Source organism: Nesoenas mayeri, assembly GCF_963082525.1.
Source record: "Nesoenas mayeri genome assembly, chromosome: 7".
In the NCBI taxonomy this organism is placed as follows: domain Eukaryota; kingdom Metazoa; phylum Chordata; class Aves; order Columbiformes; family Columbidae; genus Nesoenas; species Nesoenas mayeri.
This window is the reverse complement of record NC_137551.1, coordinates 16905392-16923884: the sequence shown is the minus strand read 5'-3', so window position 1 is coordinate 16923884 and position 18493 is coordinate 16905392. Positions and strand designations below refer to the sequence as shown.

General features: G+C 38.1%; 1 protein-coding gene across 1 annotated transcript; it reads left to right on the top strand.

Moving 5' to 3' along the window:
- SAMD8 (sterile alpha motif domain containing 8) lies at window positions 1-17707 on the top strand. Its single transcript, XM_080347944.1, has 6 exons — window positions 1-133; window positions 6823-7429; window positions 9211-9306; window positions 10030-10147; window positions 10927-11077; window positions 12040-17707. Exons 2-6 carry the CDS (start codon window positions 6849-6851, stop codon window positions 12342-12344), a joined length of 1251 nt encoding a protein of 416 aa, XP_080204070.1. The 5' UTR covers window positions 1-133; window positions 6823-6848; the 3' UTR covers window positions 12345-17707.
- The last annotated feature ends 786 nt before the right edge of the window (window positions 17708-18493 follow it).

The window sequence follows — 18493 nt, the reverse complement described above, 5'->3', positions numbered from 1 at the left end:
GGGTGATGGGGTGGTGGCGGTGGCCGCCGCCGCTGGAGAGAGGGAGGGCGCGCAGGAGCCGCCGCCGCTGCCGCCGCCGCCCCGGGGCCGGGCGCTGCGGCACCGCCACTTAGCGCCGCTGCCGCGGCGGCAGGTGAGGCGGGACGGGGTGCGGTGCGGTGCGGTGCGGTGCGGTGCGGTGCGGTGCGGTGCAGGGGCGCTCCCCGCAGGGGTCGCGCGTCGCCCCTCGGGAAACACGGGTCCCGGGCCCGCAGGGCGGCGTGTGTGCGGCCCGGCGGCGGGCGGGCTCCGCGGGCCTCGGCACGGACAGGGGTGGCCGCGCTGGAGAGCGGCCGCAGCGGGCAAGGAGCCCCTTGGATCTTCTGCTGGCGCTGAAACGCGCTCCGCCGTCGTTAACGTGCGTCTGTCACGGCCTCGGCTCTCCTGAGGTCTGACCCGCCTTGGCTGGGGGGTTCCGGGCGCTTGGGGAAACCAGTCTGCCGAGAAACTGGGCATTGCGTGTTTCTTGCTTAAGTCGTTTCGTTTGCTGGAGAGAGGATGAACAGGTTTAGTCTTTGTGTCCGGTTGTGTCGATTTCGTTCTGGACTCTGTAAATTTTGTACCTAAGCTGTCATCGGGGAGGAGAAAATCCTCGTGAGGAGCCTGGGTGTGACCATGTGAACCGGGGCGGTGGCGGGTCCGCGGGGCTGGGCGGGGACGGGGACGTGCGGTTCTCTGCTTTTTCAGTTGTGCCAGGTCTGGGGAGAGAGGAATCGTCTGATTCCCGTGTCAGCCTGCCCAGGAAACACATCGTTTCTGGAAATGATGCTGTGTGTCAGTCCTGCAGTTCGATAACGAAGCAGTCGTGCAGGGTCCAAACAGACACTTACCTGTCTTACTGTTTTCTCTGCCAACGGTGTAAAATCGTGGGTTTTTCCGAGGGCACAGTATTCAGTTTTGAGTAAAAAAGTTTTTGAGCATGTAGGATTTGATAATTGACAAGGAAAGGTACTGTTACTGGTTGGCATGTTCCACGCTGTTCAAGTCTTGGGATTAAGGGAGGAGTCTGCCTGCGTGGGACAGATTTTGTGTGAGTTTAAGGCCTGAGTGTGTGCAGAAAGTTGAAACTCTGCAAGGAACTGCTGTCCACTCTGTCTCAAATCTACGTTGCTGATGCATCAGGTGGCCTCTTGGACTAATCACTTAATGCTGTTTTTTAAAAATAATACTTCAAAGGGTAGTTTTTTTCAGCTCTATAAGTTAATGGAAGAAGAGGCAAATGAGAGGCAGTTTTAATGTTCACATTTATTGGTTTGTAACTGGAATTGAATTGGTCTCGTGGCTTTGTATTTGATGGTTCAGTTTGCAAAATCCATTTTATATAAACCCAACAGACATTCTGCATTGTAAGATGACTTGATGGGAGATTCCACTTGCGCTGAGAACATTCCGTCTCCACAGAGCTCCCTCGGACAGCTGGGCACGGGGTCTGTGCCACCTCCATGGGGTGGCCGATCCTGATGTGTTCTCTCTGCAGCAGCCAGAGCTCAGCAAGTCATATCCTGGCATTTAAATGCCCCTCATGTTTGGTAGGAGTTGCCACTTGCTGGATATCAGAGATAAGGAAATTCCTGTGGTCTTGTTCTTCTTTTGCTATCTGTGGTACAGAAAAAAAGGTGAAATTAACTCACAGGTTTAGAGTGAAATGATTTTTATACCCAGTGGAAGGAAATTCTTTGGGAAATTTCATAAGTTTTTGTTGCGAAAGTGTTACTTAGATGTGAAGGAAACATTCTGTAGATTTGTAAAGGGCAAGAATTTGTAATTATCTTGTTTGCTATGCTATGTGAATTTTTTTCCTGGCTGGTTGGTTTATTGTATTTTGTTGTTTGTTTTGTAGTATACAGTTAAAAACCCAGCTTGGCCTAGGAGCTGTGGTCTTTCAGGCTCCATGCTATCACTTTTCTTTGAACAGAGCTCAGTTTTGCAACCCACTAAGCTGGTTGAGATCCATAAACTATATAACACTATAAATTATTATTTAATAATGCCATAACTTGAAAAGGTTTTTTATTTCTTATTTATTTTAATGCATCTAAAATGAAGCAGGCTCCTAGATTTTTGATAGACCAAAAAAGTTCAGGTTGTAAACGATTGTGGAGAATAAGAACAAACACAGTTTCCCTTCAGATACTGTTCTGGCATTAATTTGGATGGAGAGTTTGTTTATGTTTTTCCCAATTTCCATCTTAAGATGGGGGTGTAGAAGAAAATAATTAAGTAAAAGGGGAAAAGCAAACATGAATTGTTTTACCTATAAGCTGTATGAGGATAAAGAGCAGCAAACATTCTATTAGGAGATGCATATACTATTTCTTGAAGTTGGAGGAAAAAATATTTGACGGTTGACATTTAGCATGTGAAATTTTCAAGATCTTGTACAAATATTAGTGACATACTGTGAATTACATCCTAAGATAAGTGGTGGAGTACTTGATCAGTTATTTAAAAATCACTTGTGTGTGTCTTGAATTACAGTGGTAGGATTAAAAATGTTTCATTAGCTGGGCAGTTGAGTAGGAGTTGAGCCACTCGTAGTATTCACTTGAGTATAGTACAACCCATTTGGTTTAATGAGATGTAAAAGTCAGGTAAGAGTATGTACTTTGTTCAGCTTGCTGCAATGTGTAACTGCACTTAGTGGTTCTTAAGACAAATATGTTTAGCTGTCGGTTTGGCACGGAGGCAGTTCCAACAGACACACTCTCCTAAGCATGTTGAGCTAATCTTTGATTTTACAGTATCGGTTCTATGTTTTCCACAATGCAGCACTTCAATAAATAATTATTGAAAAACACATCTTCCTTCATGTTTTAAAACCTAAGACATACAGAAAACTAAACAAGTGTTACTTAGTGAGTTTTCATATCTTACCTTCATAAATAGCATTGAGGCCTTTGAGTACAGTTAAGATACTGCTGATAATCTCACTTAATATAAATGTTTATGAAACAACCCTGATAGCAAAGTTTCTTAAGTAAAACTGAATGAAAGTTTTACAGGATTATTTCTGCATTTGAAGTTATTGTATATTTGCTTCAGGAAAAAACCAATTTTTTGGTCTCACGGTGGGCATTCTGCTGTGTTTGATCAGTTTTTTGTGTAGCATGGTAGCTATTGTATTAAAAACCCTTTAAAGTCATCTGTTTTTTTGGTAAGTGTTCGTTTTCTCCTTTTGTTTTCAAGATACTGTATTACGTATGTTGGCATTTAGAAGGTAAGGTTTAAGTCACTGTATACTATGTAGCAATGAAACCTTTGGTGTTATTTGCTTTAAATAAGCACTGAGAATTTAGAGTTTTTGGGAAGAACAAGTGACAGGCTTCTGATGCAAGTCAGCAGAGTATTCGAGGCTTCTGATGAGTAACAAAGGCAGTGCTGTATTTTCCTTTTCCAGCACAGCATTACTGGGTTGGTATGTGACAGTAGCCCCATTATTGCAAGTTGGCTCAGTGTACATTTTTGTGTATGGCCTTTCTGTGCCGGGGAGCCAAGGCCTCAAACCTGCATCTTGTCCCCATTGCGATCCAGCAGCGTTTGTACAGGAAAACTTTTCACCCGAGGTGTGAGATGTCCGAAGTGTGAGATGTCATGCTTCCAGGCCAGCTGACCCAGCAAGGAGGGATTGAGTTGGAGTTGCCTATATTCAAACTTCAGCTTGAAATCTTCCACAAAGAAATGTAGGTTAAATCACTTGAGATCGGTGAGATTCAGTGTCCTTCCCGAAATTCCTCTGAAGCATTGTGAGAATTTAACCTAGCTGGGACAAAATCCGCAAGCATGTCAGGAAGGAGAGCCACAGGCTCTCCGAGGCACACGAGGGCAGGTGGTGAAGCTCTGATGATGCTGGTAGAGTTTTGCATGTGTCTGGAATGAACAAATCCGGTCAGCATTCTGCTAACTGTTGTGGGCATCGCTAGCATGTTATTTAACCCTTCAGCTATGACTCTGGTGGAATCGAGTTTTGTTTCTGTAACCAAATTGCAACCTAATGTTAGTGTGATGCTAATGCTACTTTTCCTTGGCTAGAGCAGTGATAGTTGTATTCAGCTTTCCACACTTTTACCTCAAAATACTGGCTCCATGTCTGTATGCTATGAAAGTTAGTGACTAAATCGTTGACTGGCGGTAATTCAGTAGAGGAAAACATGATAGTCATTTTGAGAGAGATTAATTTTCCATATTTAAGTAGACATCTAGGAAAAATATTTTGCTAACAGCCAGGGTATACTCAGCCTCTCAGAGGCATCTCGTTTTTAAAAATGCCCTAACCAAATTGTAGAATTGTTCATGACTCATAAAGTAATATTTTTCTTTAAAAAAAAGAACAGAACAACTTATGTGCATGAAATTCATCTTTAGTTGTATTCATGCTGTTGATTGAAAGGCTGAGGAAGGAAAAAAGGGAAACAGGACACATGATATGTACTGATGAGCTGACTAAATATGAAGTCCCGGTAGCAGAGAGGTAATCAACTAGCTCGCTACAGACATTGCTGATGTCAGGCAAAAAGTATATTTTTCCCTCTGACACTGAAGTCTCTGCTTGCTCTGTGTTACTCATGCATGTTATTCATTTTAAATAACATTATGCATTTTATTGCATGTTTGCTAAGACTTGATTTTTATTCCTGTGATGCCAGATGAAGAAACACTAGGCTGGCCTTGGGCTACTTGCAAAAAAAAAGAACAGATTTCTCATGGGTTAGGCAGAGTTTTCTGCCTTTGCCATCAGAGCTTGTTTTGGTTAGAAGATAAATCAGTAAATTGAGTGTATTTTTGGTGAGTCTAAATTCACTGCTTTTAGAAAACTTGTGACAGTGTTGTAAGAAAAACAGAGTAATTAAATTTGTCTGTATTTCTGTGTAAGCAAAGCTGGAAGTCCAGATAAGCAACTTGGATTTATTTGTTTGCTTTACTGGAGCAAGATAAAAATATGTAAGATATAAAAAAAGGTCACTTAACTGATCGTTAATTACAAATTAAATGTCATTATTTCTTTTGTTAATAGCTGTACGAGCAAAATAGTTGCTATAGTTGTTTTGAGCAAGACTTTCAGAAATAGTAAGATAACAGAAATGAGCAAATAGCCTTTTATATGCAGATATTCTAGTAGTGGTTTATGGATGTTTTTGCAACTAGTTAAATCAAGGTATTAAAGCTTATATACATATTGACTGTATATGGAGTTTTGAGAAATTAAACAATGCGTTAAGTACATGTTGTTAATATACAGTCAACTCCAGAGAGAATATCTTCAGAAGTACTGCTCCCTTAATTCATTTAGAAGGGCAGCTTTGATTTGTGCACTCATTTTTCTTCTAAGTGATTTCTTATGCACTGTTGGTAAATCTCATAAATCTTGTTGGACCAACTGAATCTTCTCTGATATAGAATAAAATAGTGTGTGGTCCTATTAGATATAAGTTGGAAGAAAAAGTTGAATCCAATAATTATGAGAAGAGCTACTTGTAGCAATAGGTACAATACCTTTTCAAAAAGACAAGTGAGAAGGAAAGAGCTTCTCTTTGTGGAAGAGCTGTGTCCCTGAAAATGATGTAGAACTTTTTGTTGAATATTCATGTGTAGTATTCAATGCGCCTGTATTTTCTGAGATTTGGCTGGCATGATTAAAACATTCTAGTTAAGTAGATTGTTTTTTTGAGTACAAAAGAGTTGTGAAATTGTAGCTGTTTCTTAGATGGTAACTGTACATAAGTCACCAAATATAACTTATGCACTAATCCATTCTGTACTGCTGTGGGTCTTGAATATTGGATAAGCTTTTTATTACTTGCACATCACTGGTAGCTTTTTGAAGTTTTTTTAATGTATCCTATTTAACATTCTGGGGTTAATTTTTTTCTGGTGTTGTTCTGCTGACTTGTCACTTCCACGTGACTCAGATGTTGCTGAGATGGCTTGCCTTTCTTCAAACAACATTCTAGGGTCAAGAAAACAATTATTGAGAAATCTGTGTGAAGAGAATGCATCTTTTCTGGTTCTGGTGTGTTATTATGTTATCTATTACCACATCACTTTTGAAGGTGCTTTGGAATTAAAGCTAATGCTTAATTTCTAGTAATGTTATTTTGAAAGCTGAGTATTTTTAAGGATTCATAATATAATAAGCATCTATCTTAATTACTGAGATCAAACAAAGATAAAATATGATGGCTGCACCATCAACATACAATTGAGATGCCTCGGGTCAATATTATTGTAGATACCTAGTCTTAGGTTTACTTGGGAGGGGTGGGGGGAAATGCCATGCCACTAAAGCTTTAGTATATTTTTTAAAACGGTAGAATGTATTGGACTTGTAATGTATTATTTTGGTTCTAATTCAGTTTCACGTGGTTGCTGGCTATACTTTCTTACTTAGCTGATGAAGTGCAAGCAGTGGAAAAGACTACTGGTTAAGCTAGTATTTAAACAGAGAAATCTTTGTTTTTCATCACCTAGTGTAATTAACAAACTTTTATTTATTTATTTATTTTAAGAAAATAATTAAAGTAGACTGGGTACATCTAGGAAATGCTCTGCTTCTTTGTAGCTTTAAATGTGTATTTAGGAACAAGTGAGATAATCTTAGTTTTGCTTGGATAAAAATATTTTTAAAGTATTTTTATATTACCTAATAAATTATATATCTGTTTTTTAGCTGGCTCATATGTAAAAAGCCTTTGGCTAATTAGGCATCTAAAATAAACAAAATACAGTGGCATTTCAGTGATCTGCATTAAATGTTTGGGTCTTGTCTCTTTCTCCAACATGTCGCAGGTCAGTTTATTGGCGGATAGAGAAGGATGATGGCAGGCAACAACCAGCTTTGCATTCGACGTTGGACTACCAAGAATGTGGCCAAGTGGCTGAAGGAAGAAGGTTTCTGTGAATATGTGGATGTTTTGTGCAATAGACACAGGCTAGATGGAATTACACTGCTGACACTTACTGAGTATGACTTACGATCCCCTCCTTTGGAAATCAAAGTCCTGGGCGATATCAAAAGGCTAATGCTGTCCATACGCAAACTGCAGAAGCAACATATTGATGTCCTAGAAGAGCTGGGTTACAACAGCGACAGTCACGTTGGCACAGTGTGCCCCAGTGTTGGTTCACTGCAGGGTTCAGACTGGTTTTGTAATGGTGAAGTACCTCGGGACTACGATGGACCAAGTACTGACTCGAATGGTGACCAGTATCAATATGCCAATGGCAAAAACAAGCACTCGGCCCGAAGACTGGACCCAGAGTATTGGAAGACAGTTTTAAGCTGTGTGTATGTCTTCATAGTGTTTGGCTTTACATCGTTTGTTATGGTTATAGTACATGAGCGAGTACCTGACATGCAAACATATCCACCTCTACCAGACATATTTCTAGACAGGTAAGAAATTTTCTTCTAAAACAAAATAGTAACTTGATGGTTAAAGTATAGGCTGTCTTCATTCTCGAAGTCTCTTGTGCTCTTGAAGATGCCTCTGCAAAATAGTAATTAGAGTGTAGTTAAACCCTTCTGCTAAGATCGAAATGCACGTCAGTTAGATTAAGAGATTTAGTCTTCTCAGGGGAAAATAAATTGAGCTGTTGCTCTACCCAGTTTATATTTAATTCTACATCTTCAGCTAATCGCAACACAGGAATTAAGTTGTCCATCCTCTAATTTTACTAAAAAGGCTGATGGTCAGCTGTGACAGATAAGCAGCCATACGCTTTTTCTGAAACCCAGATGCTGCTACGAAGCTTAACATGTCTTGATAGAAAAGCCTTTTATGAAGGAACATTTTGACCTGCTAGTGAGCAGGGAGATTGAAAGGGAATAGCACTGATACTGTATTCTTGCTGTCTCCCCACTGTTAACTTGTCGAAGGTGGTTTAGGGAAACTCTGAAGTAGGCTTGAGTAGACCAGCGTCTTTTTTAACCGTAAAGTATCTGTATACTAAAGCACTGTTGTAACTTACATAGTACCTGCTCATTTTTTAAGGAAAATATTCAGCTTCAGGCAGGAAAGGGACACAATAGCAAAGGTGAAATTCTTGTCTATATATAGTCAACTACAGATTTAACGGGGGATAAATGCTCCTTTGCGGAAGTGCCTGTGCACTGTAGAGAACCGATGGCCTAGAGAGCTTTAAAAGACAAGATAAACCGTTTAAGTGTTCTGTCCTTGTGGTCTCCTTATTCCTGCCAGTAATTTCCGTTTTCATTAATGATTTTCCTGAAGTCTGTAGGAGTCTAATCTTTTAAGTGTGCAGAATTCCCCATAAATTCAGTTATAACTCAGCAAGGATGGACCCACATCCAGCAGAGTGTGAGAGGGGAGAGAGAACGAGCACTGTGAAATTGCTGGGCTGTGTTCCCCAGGCACTGCCATGGTGTTTGTGGGCAAGAGGATGGGGGAGGTCAGAAAGCAGCAGCTCACGAAACAATGTGAGGGGATTACTATAAAGCTGGCATCTGAGCAGCTTTGCTACCCCTTTGTTTCAGGGGGAACACCAAGCTAGGAGGAGCAGCCTCTCTTGAAATCTGTTGGTCTGTGTTGTAGTGAAATTGGAGAGTAGAAATTGTTATTGGTGCCTTACATGTGCAAGAAATTCTTAAATATTTTGACAAGCAAGGCTGAAAAGTTTGCATATAGTGATTATCACTGAAATCTAACTTTGAAAACAATTTTTGTTTTTCCTGGCACTTTCCTGTGCAGTTCTGCTTCATTGCAAGTATTTAGCATTTTAGGCTTTGCAGCATTTCATTAATTGTGTTGGCATGAGTTTCTTATAAGCAGCATAATTGACATGATGCAAGTTTGTGTCAGAAAGAAAAAGGCTGTTGGGAAACAATGGTGAAGGAACACATCCTGTTAGGAAATCATACACATAAATTAAGAGAGCATACTAGAGATTTTCTTTGTCTTAGTGAATTCTGTGTAAATGGCTGCTGAAAATATGTTATTAAAAGGGAGATTATGTGATTAAAAACTAATTCAAATTCTATTTCATTTAGTCTAAAAAATAATTTTGATTGTAGCTCAAACTATTGTCAGATTAATGCAAGTTAGATTTGTAGTTAGAACTTCATATGTCTTCATTCTCAATACTGAGACTAGGTAGAAAAATTAAGTCTTTGTATTGCAAGTTAACTTTTTTGCTTCATCCTTTATTATTTTTTAGTGTCCCTAGGATACCATGGGCTTTTGCTATGACTGAAGTATGCGGCGTAATTCTTTGCTATATTTGGCTGTTGGTTCTTCTGCTTCACAAACACAGGTACAGTATATGAAGTTCAAATTAACCAATACTTCGATTCAGAGAAAGGACTGTAGCAAGAATTTATGATGATTGTTTAAGACTTTCAATTCAATGAGGACCTTGTAAGCTTCTAATAGGTCCCTGTTAAAATTGATTAGGGAGGATTTATTTGAGAATGGTGATGTGTTAATCTTAAAAAGGAGTAATCTGAATTTACTTTTCTGCTGGATTTATATGTAATTTCCTTCAGAACATATGTATTTCAGAGAGTTCTCGGTATATACTCTCATACTGTAACAATTTTGTATATAAGAAAATCCTATGAGAATGAAATTCCACAGGATGACTAAGCCAGCTTAGCAGGGTGGTGTCACTGAAGAGTAGAAAATGCTTGTGTATGTCTTTGAAGTTAAATTTGTACCAGTTAGTTGATTTTTATCAGTTTGCCAATAGAAGGTGTGAGTGCCAGAGCTGTTACAAATGCAGCTGCAGAGGAGTGGAGCTGTACCATTTGGTGACAGTAAACTTGCCACGGTGTCTCACCCTGTCATGTGGAACCATACCTTTACAGTACTACTTAAAAAAAAAACATACTGTGAGACTTGCAGCAGCGATGAAGGGACTTCATGGGATTAAGTTGGGGTGCAGGGAATTGTTTTTATGATAGCGTTTCTGATTTAAGAATATGATATATTAGGATTCTTGCAATTAGCTCAATTAGTTCCTGTGTACTTTTCCCAGATCTATACTTCTGCGAAGGCTGTGCAGCCTCATGGGGACAGTATTCTTATTACGTTGCATTACAATGTTTGTTACCTCACTCTCCGTGCCAGGCCAGCACTTGCAGTGTACTGGAAAGGTAAAAACTTAAAATGCTTTCAATTATTTCTGCCATTTCCTTTTTCTGTTTTGTTTTGTTTTGTTTTAATTTAAAATTATTAACATGTTTGTGACCATAATGTTAGACATATGTTTGTAAGAACAGTGTTGTTTCTCTCCTGTTCCTCTCCATGCCTCTTCATTAATTGCCATTATGCAGGCAAGCATCCTTAGGGGTATTAGAAACGCTTCCCACTTCGGAGAGGAGATAGTTACTTGGGGAAGGGCATTTAGAATATTTCACAATGTAAACCAGAGAGAATACAACAGAGAAGTGTGCACTTAAGATACTGACTTCATGAAGAAAGTCTGGAAGTCTTCATTGTCCTTTTGGGTGCATGGTTGGAAAGAAAACCCGCAACCTATTATTATTTCACCCCTTCTAATAAGGGATATTCCATAGAACATGGAATTTTATGGTTTTATCTTAACTTCTAGTTGAACTGAATACATTGGAAGCTTGACAATGACACACTGGCAGCCTGAATACATTCAAAAAAAGGTGGCAGACTCTGTATGTAAATCACTTGCAACAAAACACTTGCTCTAAATTCTAGTATTCGTCAGAGGTATGATGAATACGATTTGTAATTCTAGTTACTAATGTGACTCAGTGCCCCAAGAAAATTCAAAGATGTGCTAACCTTCATTTTAATAAAAGACCCAACATGATAAATGGTATTAAACGTACATAGCACTATACAACTAATGTTAAGGACGTACTGTTCGGGCAGTGTGGTTAATGTCATTTTCTTTCAGTTGTATGGCAATGTTTGGGCAAAACTCCAGCGGGCATTTGCAATATGGAGTGGCTTTGGAATGACTCTGACTGGAGTACATACATGCGGAGATTACATGTTCAGTGGTCACACTGTTGTCCTGACCATGCTCAACTTCTTTGTCACAGAATGTAAGTACCAAGTGTCAATACTTAAATGTCCTTAAGTGTTAAGAATATGTACTGCTTGCTGTTAGCCAAGAGCGTGAGAGTGTAAATACTTAAATGTCCTTAAGTTTTAAGAATATCTGTTGCTTGACCTCCTCAAAAAGTTCAGAGTGTTACATTTAAGCAAACAAATGTAAATTCAGATTGCTGTGCTCTTTCTCACATTCGTGACAGTTCACTTGCAGCCAGGAGAGGAGCAGCACCACCTAGATCAATGGAAGGATGAATAGGGCACATGTGAAAGAATATGTGAGCCAAGAAAATTAGAAAGACTTTCTAGCTTGTTACTGGGAGAATACGAGGGGAGATATTTATGATTCCTACACAGTTCCCTGGGTATCTGCCACTGACCCCTGTCAGGCAAAATAGCCAGCTGGGTGGCTGGAGGGTTAGTATAATGCATAAAGCAAAAATACCAAACCTCATAGTGAGTGAGAAGATGTGAAAGGATACTCTTGTTCTGTAAATACAAAGTGTGATTTGATACATTATATAGCAAGCTAAGATAATTAGTTTGAGTTCACCAATGATGGAATGACTGCAATAAGAGAGTAATGTACGCTTTATGACATTTTCCCCTTATTACATGGAAAAAGCATGGTGTTCATTAAAATAAGTTGGTTCAACAAAGAATTCTGCTTTACATGGTCCTAAACCATTTTAGGATTCTCTTTTAATCCAGAAATGCATAATAGCTGTGTTTGTAAATGAAGTCATGAAGTGATAGATATTTGTAACTTGTGTGGTTGTTTTCATTGGATTTATTGGACCTGTAGCTGTAAACAATATTTCCAGGTGATGACAGTAACTTCATCACATTGTTGGATGAAAACTCTGTATAAAAACTTGTGGTGTCTAGGCCTGGATTTTGTAATGACCCAAATTTTTGAGACATTCAAGATTAGTCACTTTCTGTTTTCTCTTAGATACACCAAGGAGCTGGAACTTCTTGCACACCTTGTCCTGGGTCCTGAATCTCTTTGGAATCTTCTTCATTTTGGCTGCACATGAACATTATTCTATAGATGTCTTCATTGCCTTCTACATCACTACAAGACTCTTTTTGTATTACCATACGTTGGCTAATACTAGAGCATATCAACAGAGTAGGAGAGCAAGGATCTGGTTTCCGATGTTTTCTTTTTTTGAATGCAATGTTAATGGTACTGTTCCCAATGAGTATTGCTGGCCCTTTTCAAAACCTACTATACTGAAAAGACTAATTGGCTGAAGAGTGTGTGGGTCAATTCAGATTTTCATGAAGTGTTATGACTAAGATCTTACAAGGCTAGCTGGGGTGGGGGGAAATGTAATATTTTTCACTCCTCCTCCCTGCCTTGTTTCTTAGATTCGTAGCCATGAAATGGGGTTCCCATCTTTCACAAGTATGTGTTTTGTTTTCTTGTTGCTAAAATAGAAAACAATGCAGGAACCAGTAAAGGCGATCAGTGCATCCTGCATATGAACCAGAATATTGTTACCCTTAGTAAGGTTCTGTGTGAATGTTTAAGTAACTCTAATCTCAAGTATTTGCTTGTACTGAATATGAGATACCCTTTACAGGTCCAAATAATCTCTGTTACCTGACATGCCAGCCTTTACATATACTGACTAAAAAAATCAGAACTTCATGAAGACTTTGTGTTAAACCAGTTGTAAATGTAATTTTCAAAACAAACTGTGTGTATACTTAAAAATTGAGGAGTACTGTGTCATAATGAGGAAAGCAGTATAGTTCCTTGCTAAAAGGGTCTCTTAACAAGTCTTATAGTATAATTGACAGTAGAAAGGGTCTGCATACAGGTTGCCAAAAACAAAAGTTTGCTTTGTGGCTATGCAGCGATTATGGGGGTTTTTTTTAATGACAGCTCACTTAGTCTAGTCTATCAGTTGTGTATATGGTTGTTCTGGCACTTGGAAGTTTTCCCTTTTGTGTTTAAATAAATGAATTAAAGTAAATGCTACATCCACTGAAAGTAAAGTCAACTTAGCTTTAGTGAGTTTAAAGCCACAAAATAACTTTTGTGTGGTTTTAATTGCTTTCTACCCAAACCTTTGCATGCTTTTTAGGAGCAGCTCTTTAACATTGGAAAGCCAGAACGGTTCTCTTCATGTATCTTACTGTCCCGTAAATGGATGGGGAAAATGCATGTATTAACTCTTTCAGGAAAAATAATAATAGTGAGTATTGGAAATAGTGCTCATATTGGTGTGTGTTGTAGCACTCTGGTATCAACAATGGTGAATATCTCTGGGTATATATGCACAGTATATTTGTTTATATATATATAAACACACAGAGTATATGTTCATCTAACAAGTATGAAAAAAGACTAGTTCTTAAATGAAGTTGCTCATTTACTACACTGAAAGATCAAAGTACCATAAGCAGTTGAGTTTCAGTTGTTAAAAAAAAAAAATCCTCCACAACAAACCAACCCCCAAAACCCCAAACCAACACTCCGAGTCCAAGGGTCACCCCATTGATGAGCTCTTATGTGGTGGTGTGTAAGGGGACAATGCTAACGTATTGGCTGTAGAGACTTGAAATTAGATTAATGCTAAATGAAAACTGATAGGTAAAAGGTGCAAATCATAAAAAGATATAGGCATTTGTATTTAGTTATTGCAATTTCCAAATAGGTGGTATATGCAAAAGGTAGCATAAGTCAGCTTTGGAAAGTTGCACGAAGCTTTTCCAGCTTGGTACAAGCTGACTTAGTGGCCACTGTATACTTATGTTTGCATGGAAAAGAATCCCTCTGGAATTTTGCAAGACAGTTTTCTCTTTGGAGGTTTGTAACCTCCTGTGGGCTACTCCTCGCTGTGTGGTGTTCCTTTTATAAACCTGGATTGTACTAACTTCACTATCTTCTTCTCTTTGTAGTATATTACTTTCGTAACTTAATTTAGCTCCTGTTTCACGGAGGAATTGTGCATCTTAGAGTATCTCTCCCAGCTGTATTGAGCACATACACATTGTACTATTCTGCAGACTTTTACATTTGTAACATTCCAATTTTTTGGCAAAATTGCAGGTATAATACTGTGTTGTTCAATCAGCCATAGCCTAATGGCTTTTCCTATCCAAACTGGGGATGTGTGCATACACTTAAGAAAAAAAAGGAGAAAATATTCTGAAATATGTAAAGACTTTTCATTTGCTGTTCTTACCTTTCTGATTTCAGAAAGGCAGTTTGAACATTCCTCTTGAGGCTTAATAATCAAAGAGCTCTATGTGCTAATTTATATTTGCCTTTGCAATGCACACACAATTACTAATGCTATTTTTTAAAGTCTAGGAAACATCTGTTCTCAGGATATGCAGGATTGTATTCTGAGTTAAAACATTTGGAGAGATAAGCAATTGAACTGCAAAGCTATCGATTCTGAGTGCTAACTGGCATAGCTGTGTCTAAACAGAAAAATTATTCTGCATTTTCAAATACAGCCCAGTGTAACAATGTTTACATAAAGTAAAGCTACCATTTCAATACAATTTTTTTTTTATTAATTTCATGTACTTTGAAACATAAGGCTTCTCTCTTTGTTCTAATTTAATTTTTCAAATTCTGTTAAGTAAATCCATGTTTTACATCAGCCTGTCACTGTTTTTTAAAGTAAACATGTTCTTTTGTGCTCTTTCCCGTGATGCTAAATATCTGAGTCCAAGATAAGTAATTTACAGAGGCTGGTTTTGTGAGCATTGAAGTGGGTTAGAACATTGTTGGGGTAATTGTCCTCTTCTATTTTGTAAGTTCATTTTGCTGATAAACATGCAAGAGGAAGGCTTGAAATCAATAGAAGACAGAACAGTCTTATCTTGCATGCGAAAGAGCACAGGTCAGTCTGTAAAATTGCTAATGTAAGTTTTATTGTTAGTTAGATGTAAACAAGTTGCAAGTAACTGACAGGCTTAAAATTCTGTACCTCCTTTTTAAGGAGTCAGCGTTTTAAATGCATTTTGCTGCTTCTCTGCTGCTGACAGGCACTTTAAGTAATGGCAGCAGAGCATCGTTGGGCCTTGGATTTAATGCCAAGTACGTTCAGCGTTGTCTTTCTATCTTATGTTCATGCACCAGTCTTTCTTACTGGCCTTTAACTTGCTGCACCTAATGTACAAAGTCATCTTCTGTGGGAGTGTGCAAAGCAATCAAGTAGAGAAGTCGTAACTTAATAAGTCTGGATATACAAAAGAAGGGGAGGGTCACATTTTTGGTAGCTGAGCAAATCTAGTAATATTTGAGACTTGACAATAGTCTTGAGCTCTCCCTTATTATTGTCATCAGTTTTGGGATATGTATGCACAGACCTGCAAGTGATAGACATGTAGGCACTCCCCTCCTCCTTTTTTTTTTCATTGTACCTTATGACAGAGCTTCTTGTAATAGCTTTCCTAAACTTTTTGCCTTTAGTTTTTCCTTTCTGGAAGATCTGTTAAACTAGTGGCTTTATGACCTTACATCTGCATACAGAAATTAGACTTTCATAGGTGTGTTTTTTAGCAAATTCTGATTACACTGACAAAAGCTTATGAAAGCGTCTTTAAACAAGGTTCCTTTAGCTGTTCTTGAAAAATTATATAGAAATCTTCCATATATGCTGATTATCTTCATGCCCTCTGGCAAACAAGATAACATTTATACAAAGTGTTGGTACAGAAATGTAGATAGGCCTGAAGTATTTAAATGTTCGAGACTAGCAAGTATACTGCTTGTGATGATGCAAATGATGTGCTTAACTTTAGGTAAAAACTGCTCTTGAGTTCAGTGAGGGCTACCATTTAAGTTTAAGCATTGTCTTGGATAAGGCCAAGTACATTCTGTACATGGTCGGCTGCTACGATTATGAGAATAGGTAATGTCACTTTGGTTTTGGTTTTCCCTGATTTCTGCCCACGCCAATCTATTACAGAAGAAAACATTCCAGGAGAATTTAAAAAAAATTACTACTTAACTTGGTTCTGAGAAAATAAATCTGAAAAAAAAAAAGAAGCATTGAAACAAAACCTTGATAGTTGCTTTAAGATGCAAGAATCAGTTAAATGATTTGGAAAAAAAAGGTTCTTTTTTGATGCAAGCATGTTAATGAGGTTATTTAGAAATATTGAAACCCTTCAATGTGGATAAAAGCACAGGTTCCTATAATCTTCTTTTCTGTACAGCTGTGTCTCATGTAGTGCCAAAGAGTACTGAAGAGAAAGAAGGAAGCGTTGAACTCGGACATCAGTACAAGTCTTCTGCAACACTTAGTATCTCCTTGAGTTTTTTAAGCAGTGCTTGCATACTTAGTGCTACACTTGTTCATTACTATTTAGCTAGTTTTTTGATGTATGAAAGTCCACTAGGTTTTCGCGCACCAAAACTATTGTGGAGCTGAGTCTTAATCATTAAATACGCATTTGAAGAAATAGCAGATGTCTTAGGAAAAAAAAGAAAAGTAGGTTTTGTGGACATGGAGTATAATGAAAGTAACCTGTAACAACTATGTTAGTTTTTCATCCTGTCCATGTAGTTTCTACTGAAGAGTTGGGGAGAATTTGCAGTAATTGACAGTATTGATTTTTCTGGGTTTTTTTAAAAATCTGGGATACTTTTGTAGAAACATGACCTGTAACTACAAAACCCATCATAGACTTATCAAGATGGATATATATTGGGCAGGAGTCCTAGCAGCGAGCCAGCTTACCCTCTGAATTGTTTTGCGCATGTAGACTTTATCAATCAAGGGTTAATTGATAGACCACTGATGATTGATATAGATGATTACTATTTCTGATGCATCTTTGACATTGTCCCTATTCTAATTGAAACAGTATTTCTAGGGGAAAAAAGTCCTCTGGAGTGAACTTACTGATGTTGTCTTCATTATATGAAGAAAAACACCGAAACCCCCTCACAATCCCTCAAACACTATAGTATTGTGAACACTGAGCTTTCCGTATAGCAGTATCCTGCATACTTACTGTTAGTAACTTAAGAAATTTGCAGTGAGTATTATGTACATAGTTCAATGACATGCACATTTTTAAAGCCAGTTTGTAATAGGTGTGTAAGATCTTAAGATTATAAATGTTGAGCACAATAACCTGACCTGTTAGCCCAGTGACTGCGTAGTTAGGAAGACTAACTGTAACTTAGTTTTGCTTTTTCAATTCCGTTTTGTCAAATATGAGAAATTTGTCAAATGTGAGAAACCACAAACTGCATTGTATGTGGTACTTAACATAATAGGGATGTAGAAATATGGCTTTTCACACTGACAGTTACTTCAGTTTTATTCCAACAGAGAAAATAGTATCACCTAATGGCTAGAAGGAGTGCCAGTGAAGTTTAAAGTGAGTACTGTAAATAAGTAAATATTGTTTTGATTCTAAACTCAGATTGAATTAATATATTGTTTTCTATCTTTGTTGTATTAAAACATATTTAAAAGTACTAAAATAAAATATTTGAAAGATGACAAATGTTTGATTTATTTTATATGTAAAATGATGGTCTCTGTTAGTGCTGTGATCGTAAAAGTATACCTGAGTAATCTAGGGTTTAGAGTTGTTTTTCCCCAAAGCTCTGTTTTACAGGTGTGAAAATGCATGTTGCATAATGCATGTATCAGTGTGCCTGATATTTTTGCCAGTTGTAAATTGTTTCAGCAAATCAGTTAAATATTTCTGTTATCAAAAAATTAAAAGATGTATTCTGTTTTGTAAGATTTCAGTTAAGTATGGCAAGAGGGCTTTCAGAGACTCTTCAGGTGAAGTAACCTTAATGTCTCCAGGCATTGGTGGTCAATAGTGTTACAGTAAATCAGTAGTCTATAAGAACTGTTGGGAAAAACTGTGAAAGAGTAAAGTTAACTTCTGAATACTTGGATACTCTTCTAATGGGTTTGTATGTTAGGCTTGTTGTTACTCTCAGTCATGGATTTCAGTCATCTGGCATGTGAAAGGGTGTACACTCATTCCTATGGAGAAACTTTAACAGTATGCCAGGTGCGCTGTGTGCCCTGTAGTTGCATGTTCATGTTTGTAAAGGGCAATTTTAAAATATATTTTGTAACCTTCATCTAGCTAAAACATTCTCTGATTAGTGTGAGCCAGCTAAACTTAACATATTGAACAGCTACAAAGTTGTTTGTTTACCTCCCTCTGAATTATAAAATGTTGATCAATCTGATAATTTAGAGAAAGAATCCTGAATATCAAGCCCTTCCTCAGTGTGATTTGACTATATCAATTTTAATATAAAAAGCAATTAACTTTTTTTCCCCTCACTCTGGCAGATGAAGACCTCAAAACTGAATCTGTGTCTCTTGATCACTGGTAGATTCTCAAATGCTATAATTGGAGCAATAGCCCTAAAAAGAAAGGGGCAGAGAGGA

Excerpts from the sequence above, each read along its gene's own strand:
- SAMD8 (XM_080347944.1), top strand. The coding sequence starts at position 6,849 with ATGATGGCAGGCAACAACCAGCTTTGCATTCGACGTTGGACTACCAAG. Across the intron at positions 10,148-10,926 it reads ACTTGCAGTGTACTGGAAAG|TTGTATGGCAATGTTTGGGC; the intron begins GTAAAAACTTAA and ends ATTTTCTTTCAG. Across the intron at positions 11,078-12,039 it reads CAACTTCTTTGTCACAGAAT|ATACACCAAGGAGCTGGAAC; the intron begins GTAAGTACCAAG and ends GTTTTCTCTTAG.